The sequence below is a fragment of the Lactuca sativa genome, chromosome 9 (assembly GCF_002870075.4).
Source record: "Lactuca sativa cultivar Salinas chromosome 9, Lsat_Salinas_v11, whole genome shotgun sequence".
Classification (NCBI taxonomy): Eukaryota; Viridiplantae; Streptophyta; class Magnoliopsida; order Asterales; family Asteraceae; genus Lactuca; species Lactuca sativa.
This window is the reverse complement of record NC_056631.2, coordinates 168,315,901-168,339,265: the sequence shown is the minus strand read 5'-3', so window position 1 is coordinate 168,339,265 and position 23,365 is coordinate 168,315,901. Positions and strand designations below refer to the sequence as shown.

Here is a 23,365-nt window from a genome sequence, read left to right as displayed (position 1 = left end):
TCGGTTGCTTTTTGTTTGGCTGAAATCAAACGTTCCACCTACACTACACACACATATATTTGATTAAAAATAGTTTTTAAAGTTTATATTTTTATGGAAAATATAAATAATAGAAATTCGGTTTCAAGAACAAACCTCGGCCATAACTGTATCGATGCACTGTTGGAGGCCTTTATAGGCAGCGCCCTCTGCATTGGACATAGTTGTTGCCATTTCTTCACATGATGCAACATGTGCACCATCCACATGCAACAATAGCCTTGAAATTGAGTTTGCAAAGTAATAAAAAAACCATACACTTTCCGATCAAACAACCATTCACACTCTTCATATATATATATATATATATATATATATATATATATATATATATATATATATATATATATATATATATATATAATAAAGGGCTAAATGCAGGAAATACCAATGGGCTTTTATACTACTTTCATTTCTTTCAATTACATCATAAGTGGTAGTGGGTAGATTTTTGGTGTAATATGAAGAAATGAAATTATGATGCTATATATAAGTATAAGAAACAAATTAATGAAAACCCGAAGTAACGTACTTGTTGAACGATATCCACAATGCTTCGATAACGTTGTACAACAACCATGAAAGATCTAAAACTGCTTTCACCAGCAGCAACAACAAATTCTGCCTATATCATAATTCATGACTCTCATTTCCTTTCAAATACTTATATATATATATATATATATATATATATATATATATATATATATATATATATGAAATATAATATATAGTGTATACGAATATTGAAAAAGGCTTACATCAGCCACTCTTCTACTAATATTGGTGCCTAACACAAACCTCTCCCTCAAAGCTGCAGCCTCTGTGAGGCCATCTCTGGCTCTTTGAAGCCCTTCTGTTGTATACAGACTCACCCGCACCAAAAAACATAATTACATTATATGCATATGCATATGCATATGAGGAAGGGAAGTAGATACAATTTGTAACTTGGTCTAGAAACCAAGTGAAGACGATTTTCACATTGGTTGCAAGATTACCAACTGTACACAGACAATTGAGTAAAGGGAATGTAAGAATCTTGTGAAGTATCCAAGATTCATATATAAAATAAAATTTGTTTTTGTTTTACTTGAGCTCAAAACAAAGTGCATCTGGAAATTGCTTCTTCATTCCAGCGCACAAACTCCGTGACAACTGTAACAGAGATTTGTTGGTGGAAAGATGATATCAAATCACCTTTTGAACGTCCAATTGACCCTGTTGACTCTCCCGATAGATGGATTTTTGAAAGCAGTTCCTCCATCTGTAAGCCATTTTCATCTTCTTTTTCAGCTAGCACTAAAGACGATGGTTGTGGGATTCGACGTACCAGATGTGGGTGAAGACCAAAGCTGGAAATCACCGACATGAGACAAAGGAGTCGTTGATAATCAATTAATTATAATGGGAAGACAACCTTCATCTTCGAGACCTTATATTGACCTAATCATCATATCAGAACAAAATTTCACCCATAGAGGTACGAAAACATGTGATGAGCCAAAAATCAGAATGAACAAGGTCATCAAGACAAACCTAAGGATTCGCCTTGGTGATGTTACGTCTGTTCACCAATGTCCAGATGTCAAGTATGGAAAGCGCATCCATGTCCTTCCACTTGATGACACCATTGAAGGTGTCACATGAGACTTGTATGATGTCTTCCCTTAATAGCTGGTGTGTGTTGAGTCGAATAGAGTTCTTATATGCTAAAACCCTAAATGGTTGTAAGATTGAAAAAGAAAAGCATACGTGAGGGAAGTGTTTTTGAAACTCTGAAAATCACGATTATATGTATGGGGGAAATAAAAGCCCTAGTTTTTGGTCGCCATTTTGTTATCATCAGGAATGGACGTGCGTTTTTAAGAAAAAAAATTATAAAACGATTATATGAGTTTTATAGCAGAGATGGTATCATGATTAGAGTATGCAGAGAGAAGGGAAGAAGAGAATGAAGGGGGATTTGAAGTAGGGTATTGATAAAAATTTTAGAATTTTAAGAACCCGCGTTTTGGGTAAAAATCATAAAGCAACATCCACAGAGGATGCACATTTTAGATAAAGTGCCTTCCGTTTTTTTTTTAATATTAGACACTAATTTAAGGGAATGCAATAATGCGTGACGTAAATCCTTCAATTTTTTGAAGAGACGACACTTTTTTAATGTCACTCTCTTTTGTGTAACATAAATCAATGAGTGTCGTGGTTTATGCGTCGTAAAAGGGTCTTTTTCTTGTAGTGTTGAGTTGTAGCATGCAAGTTTCATGTAGGAGATGGTAGTAGATTCGACAATGTAAGTAAGACCACATTAATGCAAGTGAAGTATTCAAGGAGTGCATCTGGACTAGAAAACTTCGTACTTGACCTTGGATTTGTTTTGAGTAACAAATTGTCACTAGAGATATTCTTTGAAAGTTTAGTCGAGTCGACTAAGGATTATTGAGATCATAGAAGGTCAATGCATAGAAGGAGGAAATTCTACTGCATCGAAGAAAATGTTGAGGATGGAAATCTAGTTGTGAAATGGATATCTTTTCGATGATTCATTCACAATAGTGATGACCAAAGGAAAACATGATATACATGATAACAACATTGTCATGAGAAATGTTAACACATTTAGTTGTTAAGTTGATTTCCCCGAAACATTTATACAATAGATAAATCTGTAATTGTTGTGGTGAATAAATAAAAGGGAATTATCTATAATCGAAGAGTATGCTATCATAGAACAATTAGTTTATTATTGTGTTTCATTTTTCCTGTTACTTCCTAAATATTGATTTATTCTAAATGCCACATTCAATTGTACTTCTAGGAGTAGGTGTTGACTAAAGACTGTCATGAATTCATTGTAGATTGTCCATTGGGATTGGACATTGTATAGGGATTACTGCAATATTCACGAATACTTAGAAAATAGGGATTTTAAGTATTGGTTAAACCCGCGATTAGAGATTAATTCGTGGATTCAATCATGAGTAATTCTAAGACGATAATATCTATGATTCTTCAAACAGAGATATATATAAGTCATATTTTGCAAATAAATGTGCATTGGTTTACTCAAATGCATTTTGTAATTGGGTGTCATAAATTGTAATTCCATGCATGATTTGGTGAGTAAAATGTATGATTATATATTCAAAGTTTATTCATTCCTTTTTCCTTAACAGGAAAAGCAATATCTTTGTGATCCTCAATGATTTGTTGCTGACATCTGAAGTGCTTGGACAAGCATGTACTAAATTGATGCGTTCAATTAGTGGTCTAAATTCAGTCGTCATAAATAAAAAATCGAGAAACATAATCTTAGACTATTAGATTGATTTCTAATCCATTTCTCATGTCCATACAATATCTTGTAGAACAAAGGGATAACTGATCACTTATCTTATAACCAACATCTAATCAAAGTTTGGAAGTCTCTTTGGAAAACACTCTTTACGGTTATTCAGAAGTACTTGCAGTTCTAGTTGCTGAGTTATCCAAGCGGGAGATTGTGGGATTAATGTGTCTAAGGTCCTAACTAAATTGGTATAATGTTGATAAATAACATTAAAGTCCTTTTTGGGTTTCCTCACAACCATAAAATAGATTGGGTTGATCAAAACAGAGAGATACATGATTTGTTAATTTATTATGTGATTAACAAATTAATTTGAAATAGTTAATAATTAATTAAAGATAGCTAGTATTGATTAATTATTAATCGTAATAAATCTTAAATTAATTCGGGATTAATTGGAATTAATTAAAGGTGTAAGAGGTGAATTGTAATTGTTCAATAGTTGAACAAAAGAGACAATTCTAGAGGATTCCATGAAATGGATGTTTTGGGAGCCTCTTTAGGGTTTCCAGAAGTCTCCTGGTTGCTGATACAAAAAGAATATGAATTGGGATTAAATCTATTATTTAATTATTCAAATATGGACTTATATATAAATTACCTAAACTATAAAAAGGACCATTGGGCATCTAATGTTCATGGATTCTCATACCTAAAAGGTCGAGAACAAAATTCTCCTCCTCAACTCTCCTATCTCCTTCAATACTAGGGTTTCCTAAGTTTTGGGTGTGAACCATTAGAGACGGCCATACTTTTGGAGCTACAAAGGGTATTTGATTAACTTGTTTCAAATCAAGCAAGAGGTATATGGTTCTACTCATGAAGTTGATTCATAGGGTTTATAGTTTTTATTTCAATAGTATGTTGCTATTAATTAAGAAAAGACATATATCAAATTTAGGTTGCATGTACCCTTAAGTCTTAAGTGAAATTTCGTAAGTACACTGTTATTGTAACCTAAAATCCCCAATACGCTTTTATATATAAGGGCATTTTTTTAGTATCTCACAATGGGCATTGAAAGTTAATAGACCGACCATGCCTACCTTATGTATACTTGCATGGTTTTTATAAGTTATGGAAAGAGGTTTATTGGGGTTTTTTATGAACACTTTCAATCTTTCACTGTAGTTATTTGTATAAAATTTCAATATTAAGACCTACAGGTAGTTGGTAAAATATTCTTATACATGGTTTGTGGTGCAAAATTAAACTGATAAAACTCCACAAAATATATATATATATATATATATATATATATATATATATATATATATATATATATATATATATACACAAAGCCTAGCATATGCTCTAATATAGGATGCAAGAAAGATGGTAGAGAGATTTGAAAGCCTTTTGTTAAAACTATGTAGTTTTTTTATAGTTCTATATCTAATATTAGGTATATAACAGTCACATATTCCCTTAGCACACACACACACACATATATATATATATATATATATATATATATATATATATATATATATCATGTAAACATTATTTTGTAAGCTAAGTCGTGTTTTTGAAGCTGCCCATATGCTTTGTGAAGAGCAACAACAAGGATATCTATAAGATTATGAAGATTGAGAATCCATGGAAGACTTTTCTTGGTCTAGGTTTTTAGAATTGTATATTTAGATTTGATAGGATTTAGGAGATGCATGACTTTTTAATTGATGAGGGAGATACAGAAGATTTGACAAAACCTTACATGGGGAAATAACAGAAGGCCAAATGGGTGCAAAAGAAGCGCAACTTAAAACAGACATACATTTTAATCTGTCAGGAATTTAAAAGCCCACTATATATCGTTGAAATCTCTCGACAGGATGAAGCTCATGACAGTTTGCTAAAGGTGACCTACCCCTTAACAACTTTTGGCAAAGACTATGATCTTATTACCTTATAACTTTACTAAAAATAGTTTTTTAAAATTTTTTGGATTAGTTTTGTGGTGGAAAAAGTCAACAAGTTAATAAGTTAGAGTGTTTGGCTAGCTTATACATGTAAAATGACCAAAAAAAATACTTATTGACTTATGAGTTTTTCAAAAAGCCAAATATACTTTTCAGAAACTCCTTTTTGATTTTTTTTTTTATTTTTTAAGAAGTTATTTTAAAAATGACTTTTACAATTTTCAAACATTATTTCCGACTTACTTGATTTTTGAAAAATTAATAAGTTAATAAAGAGTTTTCAAGGAAAATCGCAATCACCCTTTACATGTTTTTTTTTTCTAATTATGGCCGCCAAATGGTGACCTATCAGTGGCACTGTTGAGAACAAGGCTTGATAGGGCATCCCACCTGATCCCCAATGGAGAATTCACATGGTATAATGTGGTCCCAAAAAAGGTTTCGTGTTTCGTATGGCGGGCAAAACAAAACTGAATCCCATCAATGGTTGCTCTAAACAAAAGAGGAGTTCCGATCAACTCTATTATATGTGGTGCATGTCAAACAAATGAGGAAACAGTGGATCACTTATTTATTGGGTGCATGATGGTGAAAGAAGTTTGGTCGGCGGTGGAACAATGGTGTCGGGTTCTGTATTCAATCCATGACTGCACAATAGTTCGTTAGGTGCTGGCGAGGGATAGAAAAGGGAGACAACACCCAACAGAAAAGAAAATTATGGATGCCAAAAAATACGAGACAATTTGGTGCCATTGGAAAGCAAGAAACGAATGGGTTTTCAGAAATTTTAGAAGCTAACCGGTGAAGATAATGGATAATATTAAATTGGTATTATTCACTTGGATAAAACATAGAATCAACAAAGGTGTTTTTGGATTGGAATCTATGGTGTAATGATCCGCTAAAATACGGTTGAGGTCTAGTAGGAGATATCATATTTAAATTAACTTGGACTTTGTACTCTTTTGTTTCACTAGCATCTTGCTAGTGTAGCCTTTTATAATATATTTGCTGGTTCTAAAAACAATTATGGCTGCCAAATCTAATCTCTCATATATAGGGTCCTATCGTATGCCTTTGAATGCATATTGATTTAAATATACAATTTATAATCTTTCAGTTTTTAACACTTTGTGTTTGTTTATTTCCATTATGCACCATTAGTTAGCATTATGCATCATTAACTATTATGAAATAGCGGTTCAATAGTACCGATAAATTATTTATTTTTATTGTGATTTTAATTGGTGAAATATAGTTTATATATATATATATATATATATATATATATATATATATATATATATATATATATATATATATATATATATATCACGTAAACATTATTTTGTAAGGCAAGTCGCGTTTTTGAAGCTGTCCCTAGGCTTAACAAAGAGCATCAACAAGGATATCTATGAGACTATGAAGATCGAGAATCCATGGAAGACTTTCCTTGTCTAGGTTTTTAGTCTTGTTTATTTAGATATGATAGGATTTATGAGACAAATGCCTTCTTAAATGATTTGGGAGATATAGAAGATATGACAAAACCTTATATGGAGAAATGAGAGAATGCCAAATAGGTCCAAAAGAAGTGCAACTTAAAATGAAGATATATTTTGATCTGTCAGGAATTTCAGGGCCTACTATATATCGCTGCAATCTCTCGACATGCTAGAGCTCATGACAGTTTGCTTAAGACGGCATACCCTTAGCCGATCCCCAAATTCTACTGGATCTATTTTTTAATTAATTGATGATAATTTTGTCTTAATTTACGAGACAAATTAAGTGATTTTCATATAAGGAGGTGTTTTGAGATTGCTTTTTTAAACTTTAAAAGAACTTTTGGCAAAGACTTATCCACTTATAACCTTTCTAAAAGGATTTTTAAAAAAAATATTTGGATTAACTTTTTGGTGGAAAAAATCAATAAGTTAATAAATTAAAAAGTGTTTGACTAACTTATATATATATATATATATATATATATATATATATATATATATATAGAGAGAGAGAGAGAGAGAGAGAGAGCTTGGTTCAAATGTTTCTAGCAACTATTGTGTTCCTAAATGCACCAATGAGAATTCAAGAAATAATAATCAATTAAATAAATCATTTAAGGGTATTTTGGACCTTTTGTACTTTTTAATTAAGGAATCATTTAATTGAAATCCTACAATTAAGGCAATAAAATCAATATTTTTGACCTAGTCTCTCTTTTGCATCGTGTCTTATATCTTCGAGTCTTCACTTTCCTCGAACTCAAATCAGCCACCAATGGCTTCAGCCGATCAGCAAAGATCGGCGTGTCCACATCGGCGCCATTAAATCTGATCAAGACTCGTCAACAGGTAGAAATACTGAAAACCAAATAGAGATTGTTAAATCCTCGTAAGCAGCCACAAACGCTTCCAGCTAGAATCGAGGTAATCTGATCCAATGGTTATTGGTGTATACATCCCTATTATGCTTCACCACTTTCTCTCGTTCATCCATTTCCTATTCAAAACCAAAAATCAGATCAATGAATCCAAAGAAACACGAAAACATTCACAGAGAGGGAAAAGGACGAACAAGGACGTCGAAATCGTCATAGATAGGTGCACCATTAGCTATGTCATCGGATAATCGGTTGAGTATTTCTACCTCAACGATCCAGTTTCTTGTGATAAAATTGATTTGGTACGTTTCTTTCGACATCTATGATCGACAAAATCAAATTGATTTTATCAAGTCGTCCAGACTTTATCTCGATTTTTATTCAAGATCGAGATTGTGTTCATCATCTTATTAAATTCAATTTCTTCAATGTTCTATTTTTGTTTGATTGAAGAAATGTTCTGATACAACTTGCACTTCACAGTCATAAGTTGGAGTTTGTTTCAAAAAAGTAAAAATTGGTGTTCATATTTCTAAATCGATATTGCAAATGTGTGTTTATTTTTTGAATTCATGACTAGGAATGAATGCAGATGTGTGTTGATACTTAAATTAGAACTCTTGAATTTTGTATTCAATCACAACTCTTGAATTCTGTATTCAATCACAGCTCTTGAATTCTATATTCAATCACAGCTCTTGAATTCTGTAATGTATTTTATTAGAATTTATTTATATAAATGTATTTTGTTACAATGTTTGAGAATAATTGTTAACAACAAGTATATTTGTTTAACTGGTAATGAATTTGTGATGCTTTATGGTTGACTTTATAGTCTCTACTACATTCTGTCAGAATTTATATTTTTAATTTTCTACTATATTCTTTCAAACTTTATAGCCTTTAATACATTCTGTTAGAATTTTTATAGTTTTTATTCTCTTAGAATGCATTGAATTTTTTAATTTTTGAAACTTGATTATGTTTTCTTTGTGGATTTAGGTTTTGAAGAGGCTAACATTGATGTGGAGAAGGAGAAAACATAAAGAACAAGAGTGTATTTTACCAGAATGTGTTATGCTACAATGTATAAAGTGTTGCTTAAAAATAATATTCTCTCATAATAGATTAATGTTTTTGTTAGATTTTGATGTTTTTTTCTTTTTTCTTTCAGAATGTTGTTATTATTCAATGAATCACAATCATACAATGTAATTATTTGGTATATTATTAGTTCAAGAATTGATTTTGTGTAGTCTTTTCAAAATGTATTTACTAGTTTATATCGTTGACATTCTGTCATTCTGACATAATAAAATCGAAAAATATATTTACTAGTTTTTGGTTAACATTCTATCATTCTGACAGAATAAAATCAGATTTTTAATTTTGAATTAATTTAAAATATTCAGATTTTTAAAAATAAAGGAATTAATTATCCCTAAAATCCGAAAATTTCCTTTTTTAATATAGGTTAATTGACTAAAATGCCCTTATACTGAAATTTGTGTGATTATATGATACATGTTATCCTATTCTACTATCATAGACCCACAGATCATGATCTTTGATTATATTCCATCCAATAGTCCAGATCTGTGCATTCTAGCACACAATAGTTACTAGAAACAAAATAAACTAACCCTATATATATACATATACATATATATATATATATATATATATATATATATATATATATATATATATATATATATATTATATAGAGCTAGGTTCAAAGGTTTCTAGCAACTATTGTGTGCATGAATGCACCAATACAAATTTAGAAAAAAATAAATCATTAAATAAATCAATTAAGGGTATTAGAGTAATCTTTGTATAATTAATTATGGTAGATAATTAATATTCCTGATATCACGCAAGAAGCAAAGATAAATTCATATTAGGCCTAAATCAAACTCACCATCGGTTGGCTTCTTCTACTGCTCCGCTTCTTCACAACCTAACCCTAAATCACAAAAGTCATCGGACACCACGACCACCACAGCCGCAATAACCCCTAAAATCACAAGCGAAATTCCTCTTCAGCATCATCTGTTGATTTTAAATCAGACAAAAAACTCGATTTCAAGTTCTCTAGCCTTCAAGCTCTTCAAGTCTATCTCTTTCGTTTTTCATACACACAACTGTTATCTGTTCCTCTTTTGTCCCTTTAGATGGATTGTCTAAGCTCCAGGAAGAGATTTAAGGTTTGGTAGCCTGGGTAGACGGGAAGAGGAAAAGATATACGAGAGGACTGTTGTGATTGACTAAGGGGAAATGAAGAACACGAGGCGACTGCTGCCTCGAGGTCTCACTTGAATCGCCACCACACCTGGTGGTTCTTGATACGGGACGAAGAAGAAGATGATGTTGAATCTAGATTCATGTAGAATTGGGGATAAAGGCCTGGTTCACTTAGCAGGTAATTACACCATATTAAAAAATCTTTCAATTTTAGCATTTGGTTGAGCCTATAAACGAAGTTCATTGTCAACTCCAGTAACAACCCTAGATTCTGAAGAAGAAGATGTTGATTGAATTTTAAAGCCCTTTTAGCCATCAAAGCCTTGTCAGAATCCATTTAGCTCTCTCATGATGATGCTTCAAAAGAGCTTCAGCAATGTCTGTATAAGCTTCTTATTTTAAAGGTATAATGCCTATCTTCACACATTTCATTCATATTTACACATGACCCATTTATTTTCTATGGTCTACTTATTTCACTACTAATTACTTGAACCTAACGAGGCTACTATTCTTTTAGAATGAAAAAGGGAAATATTCTTCACATGTAATCCTTCAAATTGGATTAGACCTAGACAACCAAAAAAGGCAGGGAAGCTTTAACTTTATTCTTTTAAAATGATTGTTCTTTAAGAATGAATTCAAATTTTATTCTTTATTTTTTTTCATATCAGAATGCAAACACATGTTCATTCTATGAAAATATAAATATTACATAAAACATGTGTTGCTAGTAATTCTGACAGAAAACATCTATACATGCTTTAGAATGATTATGCATATAGAAGAAAAGACTATGATTTAAGTGCATTCTGGAATGTATTCTTTTAGAATTTATTTATATAAATGAATTCTATTAGAATGTCTTTGAGAATGTTTCTTAACAACAAGTATATTTGTTTAATTGGTAATACTAACGAGTAATGGATCTTATTCTTTCAGAATTGCATGGAGAAGGAATTCAATATTGATCATACAAGAGAAATATGTGGAATCGAGGTTAACAACCAGTATATATGCGAAGATCAAGTGGATATTCTGTTAGAATATGTATAACTATATTAAAATGTATAAGGATATTAGTATGTAAGAATATGTATGAATTTGTATTTTATTTCGGAAGTGTATTAATAATAAAATCATAGACCTAACTTGGATGTATATGAATAATATCTAGAATTCTTAAATCTGGTTAATTATCAAAAATATATGCATTGGAAATAGATTCTGCAAAAATAAAATCGAAAATACATTTACTAGTTTATGGTTGACATTCTGTCATTCTGACAGAATAAAATCGGATTTTTAAATTTGAATGAATTTAAAATATTCAGATTTTAAAAAATAATGGAATTAGTTATCCCTAAAAATCCGAAAATTTCCTTTTTTAATATAGGTTAATTGACTAAAATGCCCTTATGCTGAAATTTATGTGATTATATGATACATGGTACCCTATTGTAGTATCATAGACCCTCAGATCATGACCTTTGATTCTATTCCATCAAGTGGTCCAGATTTGTGCATTCTGACACACAATAGTTACTATATATATATATATATATATATATATATATATATATATATATATATATATATAGTATTTGATTCTGGACCAATCATTTTAGTTATTTTAAGAAAGTAATTAATGCATATTAAATGATGAAGATTTAATTAATACTCATTATATTTTTAACATGTAATATGTATTAATTACTTTATTAAAATAATTAAAATGATTGGTCCAAAATCAATTCTAGATGCACATAATAGATAGTTAGGACATAATTATCTAACCATATATATATATATATATATATATATATATATATATATATATATATATATATATATGTATGTATATATCACGTAAACATTATTTTGTAAGGAAAGCCGCGTTTTTCAAGCTGTCCCTAGGCTTTACAAAGAGCATCAACAAGGATATCTATGAGACTATGAAGATCGAGAATCCATGGAAGACTTTCCTTGTCTAGGTTTTTAGTCTTGTCTTTTTAGATATGATAGGATTTATGAGACACATGCCTTCTTAAATGATTTGGGAGATATAGAAGATATGACAAAACCTTATATGGAGAAATGAAAGAATGCCAAATGGGTCCAAAAGAAGTGCAACTTAAAATGAACATATATTTTGATTTGTCAGGAATTTCAGGGCCCACTATATATCGCTGAAATCTCTCGACAGGCTAGAGCTCATGACAGTTTGCTTAAGACAGCCTACCCCTTAGTCGATCCCCAAATTCCACTGGATCTATTTTTTAATTAATTGATGCAAATTTTGCCTTAATTTACGACATAAATTAAGTGATTTTAATACAAGTGGGGGGTTTTCATATTGCTTTTTTAAACTTTAAAAGAACTTTTGGCAAAGACTTATCAACTTATAACTTTTCTAAAAGGAGTTTTAAAAAAATATTTGATTAGCTTTGTGGTGGAAAAAATCAATAAGTTAATAAATTAAAGATTGTTTGACTGGCTTATATATATATATATATATATATATATATATATATATATATATATATATATATATATATATATATATATAGGGAAAAGTGAATATATCCTTAAGGGTATATAAACTTAGGTACCCAAACCGACCATAATACGTCGTTCTATTTGATATATTCATTGTAATGTTCTTATACTTCAACCCTAAGTTGATTTACTTTTAAGATTTTCGAAATTTCACTATTATTTTCCTCTTACATTACATCTTTTTCTCGAACACCTAATAGACTATATATATATATATATATATATATATATATATATATATATATATATATATATATATATATATATATATATATATATATGTTATAGTTGAAAATGAAAATTATTTTAGAGGAAGATAAATGTGAAATTTATAAAAATGTTGGAAGTAAATCAAGTTAAAAGTTGAATTATAAAAACATTGGACAACTACAAGGTATATATATAATTCAAAACGACGTTGTAAGGTAAGTTTGGGTACCTAAGCTTATATACCCTAAATGGTATATTCACTTTTCCCATATATATATATATATATATATATATATATATATATATATATATATATATATATATATATATATATATATATATATATATATATATATATATATCGTTAGATTCAAATGTTTCTGCTATCTATTGTGTGCATTTAGAATTAATTATGGACCAATTATTTTACTTATTTTAAGAAAATAATTAATGTATATTAAATGCTGAAGATTTTAATTAATACTCATTATATCTTTAACATGTAATATATATTAATTACTTTCTTAAAATAACTAAAATAATTCGTCCAAAATCAATCCTACATACACACAATTGATAGTTTGACCACAATTATCTAACCATATATATATATATATATATATATATATATATATATATATATATATATATATATATATATATATATATATATATATATATATATCCTCTCTAATAAATAAAAACTTTTTGCCACATGTCACACTCTCATTGATTTGGCCATATGTCATTTTGTGGTTATTTTCAATTAATTTTTTTCCACATGGCATTTTATGGTTTTTTCATTTTATTAATTTCCACATAATATTTAAATTTAATAATTGTAATAAATGTAATAATAAATGAATCTCAATTTCATTAGTTGACTTCTTTTTAATTTCAAAATTTCTAAATTAAAGTTTCATTAGTTTCATTTGTTTATTTATCTAAGTTATTTGTTAAATTTAAAAGAAAAACAAACAATTTAATTTTAATAATTTTATATTTTGTATTTTTTTTCTTATAAATTCACACTTTTTAAATGTTTAGAATTTTATATTTTTTTTTCTTTAAAATGAACACATGCACTACAAGACATAAAAATGTAACTATATGACTCTATAGAGACAAAAGCTATAGGGATGACGAATGTCGTCGCCATAGAGTATCATATAGGGACGAGAAGTCGTCACTATCGAGTTGACAAATTTAGTTTGACTGCGAGCCCTAAAGCGACGACAAATCGTTTCCATAGGTTGAGCGGGAAAAAAAAATTGGTTCGCGGGCATCCGAAAAACTGTAGGGACGACATTTGGTTCCAAACATAAATAATTTATATATATATATATATATATATATATATATATATATATATATATATATATATATATATATATATATGGGTAAAGTGAATATACCTAACAACCTTATATAAGCTTAGGTACCTAATCTCATCAAACTACGTCATTTTGCATTAAATTTTCATTGCAATCATCCAAGGTTCTGTATTATTTGTGTTTATGGTTATTGTTTTCAATTCATGGAAGCTATCAAATTTTTTGGTTGTGTTTTATTTGGTTGTGAAGTTTTTGTGTTGTGAAAGCTCATAATAAGTTTCTAGTGATTTGGCTGTGTTTTTTCACAAATAATTGTCTAAATGTGTTTAAAACTTTATGAAACGTTGGTTAGTGATTTATATACATAGAAGTTGTGAAGTTTTTTGTTGTGTATGATTTGTTAATCTTAAAGAGTTATAAGTTCTTGGTTATGTTTAGGATAGTATTTATGTTTAGGATACAAACTTTATGAAAATTATTGTTTCAAGCATGTTAATGTGGTTGTATAGCATTTTAGTTTTGTCATTTTTTTTGTCTAAAATTGAAGTAGAATGCTATATAAATTAGAGCAATACAAATATGCCAATTGATTTATGTATATACAAGCTGTGAAATAGAAGTAGAATGATTGAAAATCGTCAACAACCTATCTCTCTAGATCTATCACAAGTTTTCTTCTTGTCAACAACCTCAAAGAAGACCAGTTCCACCGTCCTGTACTCCTTGGCTTTCGGCGACCTCATTCCCTTGCATGATTAATTAAGAAGACGAGGAGACTGGAGAATTATGAGGCTACCTATGAGGTTTTTCTGATTCATTAGTTTTTTTGGTTTATAAAACATGCAATTAATTTATGATTGTTTCTTGGATTTTAATTTCTTTGATACGGACAAGACAAGGGTTTTTAAGAATTCCTTTTTCTATCTTTGATCTTTCATACAGAGGGGAAGGGGCGACGTGGCGGTGAATGAGGACTGAGGACTGGGCACAGAGGTTCAAGAACATAGGCCGAGAACTAAACTCAAGATTAAAGCATTCATGGTTTTTTTTTTTTTTTAATACTAGTTTACTATTCAAATTTATGTATGATCAGTTTGGTCTTGAGTTTTTAGTTTGCTTAATTTGAAATTGCTAAATTGAAGGTGGTTTTCAGAGAATTATAAAAAGAAAGGTTTTTAGTACTTGCTAAATTTGCTAAATTGTTAGATTAGAATGGAGTTACCAACAATTTATGTTTGTGTTGTTTATGTGTTTCTTTTTTGTTTAAATTATGTTGCTTATGATTCATTGCTAGCCTAAAGTTAAAGTTGAATTGATGGTTTCAAAGACATCACTATTGTTGGAATTTCTGATGCAAAGTTCATTGCATTTAGGTGTTTCCTTTAGAGTACATTGCCTTTTTCAGAACTAAGGTGTGATGTTATTGTTGTTATGATATGCTAATGCCACTATTGAGTTCTTTGTTGATTCCTAATTTCTTGAGTTTTCCTCTGTTTCAGTTGGTTCTAGACAGTTATACCCTTGTGTGGTTATATTTTGTTTGGTTGGTGTTTCGTTTGATTCCTATGATTGTGATTGTTACTGTTTGATTATATTTTTATAGCTAGCATTTCTGATTTGTGACATTGGGTTTATGTTTGACAGGTACAAGTACCCTGATCTTTCCTTAAACCAACTAAGAGACCTACTAGTTTTGTTCAAGGAAGAATACGGAAACTCGCAAAACATTTCATTAGATATTGTTTCGATTATGAACTCTAGTTTGTTTTGTATGAGACATCTAAAAAATTTCAAATTATGTTGTTTGTATTTGGTAAACTGATGGTGTAAGATATTTTAAATATTTGGATTATAGATATGTAAAATGTTTTAGATTTAAATTTACTGTTTTTGTTTTATTGTATACAAAAATTTTATTCTATACAAAAATTCTAAGAAATTAAAAAAATCACAGGGGCATGGGTAAAAGCTGTAAAATCTGTGCGGAACCTATAGGGACGACTTATCGTCTCTATAAGGATATGTATGGCGACAAGAAGTCGTTGCTATAGGTTCACCTACTGCGACAACAAGTCGTCCCTACAGGGGTTGCTATGACGACGAAGGCTATGGCGACGACAATAGGATCTAAAGCGACAGAACTATGACGACAAAGCCATATGACATGTCATCTCCAGGGTCTATAGGGACGACTTTGCACCCTATGGTGACGACTTTTGTTGTCCCCATAGGTCTTTAATCTTGTAGTGATGTAATACATAGGTCTTACGTACACTTATATATATATATATATATATATATATATATATATATATATATATATATATATATATATATACACGTGTGTGTGTTTGTGTGTGTGTGTGTGAAATTAATGACCAAAAAAAACTTCTTGACTTATAACTTTTCAAAAAAATCAGATTTGCCAAACTTTTCAAAAATACTTTTTTGAATGTTTTTTTTAACTTCTTAAAAAATTATTTTAAAAATGACCTTTACAATTCACAAATACTATTTCTGAGTTATTAGATTTTTGAAAAGTTAATAAAAAGTTTTCAAATGAAGTCCCAAACACCCTCCAAATTTCTTTTTGTCTAAATATGGCTGCCAAATCTAATCTCTCCCATATATAGGGTCCAATCGTACACCTTTGAATGTATATTGTTTAAAATACAATTTCTACTCTTTGAGTTTTTAAAACTTTGTGTTTGCTTATTTCCATTATGCATCATTAGTTATTATGAAATAGCCGTTTAGTAGTAAGTAATTAGTTACCTGTTAATTATTTATTTTTATTTTGATTTTAATTGGTGAAATACATGTTGATTTTGTCTATTGCCGGCCAAAATGTTGTCATTTCAAATCCAGAAATGTGTATTATTGTAAATGTCAAATTTATTGTTTTGTAAGTTTAAAACTTTACTTTGTTGTGTTTTCTTTGTATGGTCTAACAAGGTGCTTTTCTCCTTCTTGAGATTAAATATATTTGTTACAGTTGTAAACTAACATAGTTTTTGACTTTAAAAGGATAATAATAATAATAATAATAATAATAATAATAATAATAATAATAATAATAATAACTTGTATTAACTATTTGATTGTGATTTTGTTGTAAAACACACAACGAGTCAAAACCGATTTAATTTCCTGCTCATATTATTGAACACTGTTTCCGCAATCATTGAAAAAGTTGAAGACCAAAACAAACTCGACATGTATTGACCAAAACGATCTTAATCATAAGTAAAAGGTACATGAATAAGTCATGTATATCGTCATAAAAAAGAGAACGCGTTAAGAAAATCAAGACGATGTTTTTCAATATTTTAACGAATAAGTAAAGTCTAATAATATGCTAGTTTTATGCCATTTGTCATGTTTACGTTTTGTGGGGTTAATTGGCCAAAATCAGAAAATTTTAAAAACCAAAAACGTCAAAACATAGCCATAGATGAAAGAATTTGGATATGATGGTTTTTCTATAACTTTCAGCATGGGACGTTACGTAATTTTTCAAAGCTAAAAACTTATGTTCGTTTAAAATAAAACTGTATATATTCCATGACATTTGTAATTAGGTGGATATATAAGTGCTGAATATTTTAAAAAACATGTGTATAAGTTCATATGTAGTTGTATAGTTGAATATGGAGAAAGGATTAAAGAATAGAGAGACGTAACAGTCGATGATGATGGCCGAATCACAGATATATGCTAAGATCCAATTCCACCATTAAATAAAAAAGCCGGCTTTAACTTCTTTGTAAAATTTCCAATTATGAAGATGACAGAATCAGAGATGCCATTCTACAGAAACAACTGACATTTGCTTGCTTATTTAACATAAACAACACTAGGGTTTTACTCATACCTCTTACATTTTTTAGATTTGTATTGCATAACTCAATATGGAGAAAAGTAGTAAAGATAATAAAGATGGAATTTTTAGGTACGCAGAAGGGTATGACAAGTTTCTGATGTTTTGTGGGACATTAGGAAGCATAGGAGATGGGTTGCAGATTCCATTAATGATGTATGTTCTAAGTGATGTCATTAACGATTTTGGAAATCCAAATGCCAAACTCACTAATTCCATTGTTGATAAGGTAATTCATGATTATCACTTCATTCTTTGTGTTTAAATCACATTTTTTTTGTGTCGGTTTTCATTTATTTTCTGTTTCAGTATTCTCTCAGGTTGCTCTATGTTGCAATATTGGTTGGATTATCGGCTTTCATTGGTAATTAATTTGGTTTACTACTTCCATTTCTAGCATGCATGCATGATTCTTGAGTTCATAATTTACGTAACCATTTTTAATTAAGGATATTGAATTCATTGTTTTTGCAGAAGGACTTTGTTGGGCTAGAACCGCAGAGCGACAAACTTCTAGAATGCGATTAGAGTACCTTAAATCTGTCCTTAAACAAGATGTTGGTTTTTTTGACACGCAAGAAGCCGGTTCCTCCACTACGTATCAAGTTGTTTCAACTATCACTGCTGATTCCAACATGATCCAAATCACCATTGGTGAAAAGGTTGTACTTTTGCTAACTTACTACAATGCTTTAATTCCAATGTTAGAAATGTAGAGTCCTCGATTTTCTTTAAAAAGATATGATACCATGTTAGGAATATAGAGTCCTAGATTTTCTCTAAAAAAAATCCCACAAAATTAGAGTGGAGTCTCATACTAGAAGACCACTCTAATATTGTGTTGAGTCCTAAAACGTTAGACATTAGCTCTGATACCATGTTAGAAATCTAGAGTCCTATATTTTCTTTTAAAGAGAATCTTTAAAGGAAAAAGTAGAGACACGAAACATATATAAAAGTGATTGGATTGTATCTAGCTGATGTTAAGCGGGTAATTATTAAACAAGCATCTTGATTGGTAAAGTTTAATCTTTTTTTTTTGTCTTGGTCTAATTGGAATTTGTATTTTTATTTTGTAAATGTAGATACCAAATTGTCTTGCCTACTTGTCATCCTTCTTCTTCTGCCACATATTCGCATTCGTTCTCTCATGGCGGATTACACTTGCGGCTCTTCCATTCACGGTCATCTTCCTTGTTCCAGCTCTTGGATTTGGCAAGCACATGATGGATGTAGCAATGTTAATGGTTGCATCATATGGCACTGCGGGTAGTATTGCAGAACAAGCAATTTCTTCCATAAGAACTGTGTATTCTTACGTTGGAGAGAGACAAACCATCAATAAATTCAGCAAGGCACTTGAAACAACTACTCAACTAGGAATCAAGGTAGGTCTTGCTAGAGGACTTATGCTCGGAAGCATGGGAACTATCTATGTTAGTTGGGCTTTTCAAGCTTGGGTTGGATCACTTCTTGTAAGCAAACATGGCGAAAAGGGTGGCGATGTTTTTGTAGCTGGATTCAATGTGCTCATGGGAGGATTGTAAGCTCATTTAGTTTCTTAATTGTCACATATCAAACACGTCCTTTTGCCTCAATATATGTTGGGGTTTTCCTCTTTTTGAACACTATCTTTGCGTGAAAATCAAGGATGTACACTATATGCCACACATTTCCACCGGATACACTTTGTTTTTCTAAGTTGATTAGAGCATAAAGCTCAAAAATCTTTCAAATCTTGCAGGAACATTTTGACAACACTCCCAAATCTTACCGCAATAACGGAATCACAAGGGGCTGCTACTAGAATTAATGAGATGATCAACAGAAATCCAACCATAGACTCTGAAGATAAGAAAGGAAAGGCGTTATCATACGTAAGAGGGGAAATCGAGTTGAAGGGCATCTATTTTAGCTACCCATCAAGGCCAGATACCGCAATCTTACAAGGTTTAAATCTACGAGTACCATCTGGGAAAACTGTCGGTCTAGTTGGAGGGAGTGGTTCAGGCAAATCAACCATTATATCGTTACTTCAACGGTTTTATGATCCAATAGAGGGTGAAATTTTCTTGGATGGATACAAGATAAAGAAACTTCATCTTAAATGGTTAAGATCCCAAATAGGTTTGGTTAATCAAGAACCAATTCTCTTTGCAACATCTATTAGAGAAAACATCTTGTTTGGAAAAGAAGGAGCTTCCATGGATGATGTTGTGGTAGCGGCTAAGGGCGCAAACGCGCATGATTTCATAGTGAAGTTGCCAGATGGATACGAAACCAATGTAAGTCGAATTATATTTATCTCTTTTACAAAGTAAAGAAAATAAAACACTCCACATATGTTACATAATATCATGGTATCACAACTAGTATCTAATCAGCTAAACACAGTCTCATCTGCCTCTGGATATATATTTTCATGTAGAGTTCTCTTAGAAAATTCAAAGACTTCATTTATCTAACATGATCTTACATTACTTGTTTAAAGGTTGGACAATTTGGATTTCAACTATCGGGTGGGCAAAAGCAACGAATTGCAATCGCTCGAGCCCTAATTAGAGACCCGAAAATCTTGCTACTTGATGAAGCAACAAGTGCACTCGATGCACAATCCGAAAGAGTCGTTCAAGAAGCCATAGATCAAGCCTCGGTTGGAAGAACAACAATCGTAATTGCACACCGACTCTCCACAATTCGACAAGCCAATCTAATTTACGTCCTTCGATCCGGGAAAGTACTTGAATCCGGTTCACACGATGAGCTCATGCAAATGGGCAACGAATACTTTGAAATGGTGCAACTACAACAATCCGCACCACAAAATGAATTAACCCCACGGTCTAGTGCTAGTAACCAAATGAGCCATTATCGAGCCATGGTTGCACCAAGTCCAGCAAGTGCAAGATCAAGTGCACCAGGGACACCATCATTGAACCCATTTAGCCCGGCTTTCTCCTTGAGTGCACCCTACTCGGTCCAATACGATGCATCTTATGAAAGTGAAGATGAAGATGGTTCGAACCAACCGGCTCACCCAACCCCATCTCAAATCCGGTTACTTAAAATGAATACACCCGAATGGGGTAAAGCTTTATGGGGTTGTATAGGGGCTATAGCTTCGGGTGCGGTTCAACCGATTAATGCGTATTGTGTAGGTGGGTTGATTAACGTTTATTTTCGGCCAGATAAATCATCGATTGTGGGACACGCGCGGGTCTACTCGTTCGTGTTCTTAGGGCTTGGGGTTTTTAACTTTTTCTCGAGTGTAATTCAACATTATAGCTTTGCAGTCATGGGAGAAAAGTTGACCACAAGGGTACGTGAGAAACTACTTGAAAAGCTTTTGACTTTTGAGATTGGATGGTATGATCAAGATGAAAACACAAGTGCAGCGATTTGTGCACGTTTATCAACCGAAGCTAATATGGTTCGATCCCTAGTTGGAGACCGGTTATCTTTACTAACACAAGCTTTTTTCGGCGCCATTTTTGCTTACACTTTGGGAATTGTACTCTCATGGCGGCTGGCTCTTGTTTTGATGGCGGCTCAACCGTTTCTCATTGGAAGCTTCTACGCTAGGAGTGTTTTAATGAAGAGTTTATCTGAGAAGTCTCAAAAAGCTCAAAAAGAAGGAAGTCAATTAGCAAGTGAAGCTGTTATAAACCATCGAACGATTACAGCGTTTTCATCTCAAAAGCGGATAATTGGACTGTTTAAGGATACTTTAGAAGGTCCCCGGAAGGAAAGTGTCCGGCAGTCTTATTTCTCCGGGATTGGTCTCTTCAGCTCACAGTTTCTTGCAGCGGCTTCTACCGCATTGGCGTATTGGTATGGAGGTAGGCTGCTGACACAAGGGTTGATAGAACCAGCGAAGCTTTTTCAAGCGTTTTTGGTATTACTGTTCACAGCTTACACCATAGCAGACGCTGGAAGCATGACGAAAGATATCTCAAGAGGAAGCAATGCAGTTGGTTCAGTGTTTGCGATTCTTGATAAGACAACTGAAATCGATCCAGATACTTCATGGGGACGTGAGTCTATTAAAGGGAACATAAGGGGTCGTGTAGAGTTGAAAAACGTCTTCTTTGCGTACCCATCTAGACCAGATCAGATGGTGTTCAAAGGAATAAACCTTAAAATCAGGCAAGGAACTTCAATGGCGCTTGTGGGTCCGAGTGGGTCTGGTAAATCGACTGTTATCGGGTTGATCGAAAGGTTTTATGACCCGTTGAAAGGTGCGGTTTTTATCGATGAACGAGATATAAAAGATTATAACTTGAGAGCTTTGAGGTTGCATATCGCGCTAGTGAGTCAAGAACCAACGTTGTTCGCAGGAACAATCCATGAAAACATTGCTTACGGGAAACCAGGTGCTAAAGAATCTGAGATCAGAAAGGCTGCGATGCTTGCAAATGCCCATGAGTTCATAAGGTATATATACTAAAGTACTAAACTTTATAGAAATTGTCAGTTTTTTTATTCGGATTGAATTCGCTAACTTTATAAGATTGTGATTGAATACAGTGGAATGAAAGATGGTTATGAGACGTACTGTGGAGAAAGGGGAGTGCAGTTATCCGGTGGTCAGAAACAGAGAATAGCGTTGGCTCGTGCGATGCTCAAGAACCCTAGTATTCTTCTGTTGGATGAGGCGACGAGTGCTCTTGATACTGTTTCAGAGAGTTTGGTTCAAGAAGCATTGGAGAAGATGATGAAAGGGAGGACGTGTATTGTGGTGGCTCATCGTCTTTCTACTATACAAAAGTCCGATTCGATTGCGGTGATTCAAGATGGGAAAGTGGCGGAGCAAGGGTCGCATTCTGATCTGTTGTCTGTACGCGGCGGAGCGTACTCTAATCTTGTCAAAATGCAGGGTGGTAACTCGCCTTACCGGTGATGAAACACGGCGGTGACCGGTTAGTGGGTTACGAGGGTTTTGTAAATTGAAGAAAAGATTGTTTTGATATAATATTTTCCACTTTTTTCTATCAAAAATAATATGACGAAAATTACGACATTTGATGCATACAAAAAGAAAAGGAATTGACACATTAGTCTCACAAACTATTTGGATTCATTCTCAAAACCTTGTTTGATGTGAGGACATAAAATACTTTTGTGGTCTATGCTACCTACGTGATATAGCAGGTTTCAACTAAATAATCAAACTTAAAAGCCAAAATTAAGATTTACCCATTTCACCTTTTTCCAATTCTGATCAGAGAATTGAATCAAATTTTACAACTCCATCATCATGAAAATTGTCACCGACTTGTTGACGTGAGATGAACAGTAAGGCTGGATTCCGAGATGAAATAAAGCTTCATCAATTGTTGCTTTTCGTATGATTTTATAACTTTGATACACTCTCTTCCGTAACCACAACTAATCATCGTATCAGCTATCAACATGAGAGTTGAAATTGCAATCATC

General features: G+C 31.9%; 1 protein-coding gene across 1 annotated transcript; it reads left to right on the top strand.

Annotated features, from left to right (window-relative positions):
• The first annotated feature begins 17,960 nt into the window (after positions 1-17,960).
• On the top strand, positions 17,961-22,931 carry LOC111912682 (putative multidrug resistance protein). The gene is made up of 7 exons (XM_042898471.1): positions 17,961-18,158; positions 18,239-18,293; positions 18,371-18,591; positions 19,015-19,472; positions 19,674-20,214; positions 20,421-22,363; positions 22,457-22,931. The coding sequence occupies exons 1-7, from the start codon at positions 17,961-17,963 to the stop codon at positions 22,827-22,829; spliced, it is 3,789 nt and encodes a 1,262-aa protein (XP_042754405.1). The 3' UTR covers positions 22,830-22,931.
• The last annotated feature ends 434 nt before the right edge of the window (positions 22,932-23,365 follow it).

What these genes read in the sequence shown, in the direction of transcription:
- LOC111912682 (XM_042898471.1), top strand. Translation starts at nt 17,961, where the DNA reads ATGGAGAAAAGTAGTAAAGATAATAAAGATGGAATTTTTAGGTACGCA. An exon ending in AATGTGCTCATGGGAGGATT is followed by an intron (nt 19,473 to 19,673) that starts GTAAGCTCATTT and finishes CAAATCTTGCAG; the next exon opens with GAACATTTTGACAACACTCC. An exon ending in CAGATGGATACGAAACCAAT is followed by an intron (nt 20,215 to 20,420) that starts GTAAGTCGAATT and finishes ACTTGTTTAAAG; the next exon opens with GTTGGACAATTTGGATTTCA.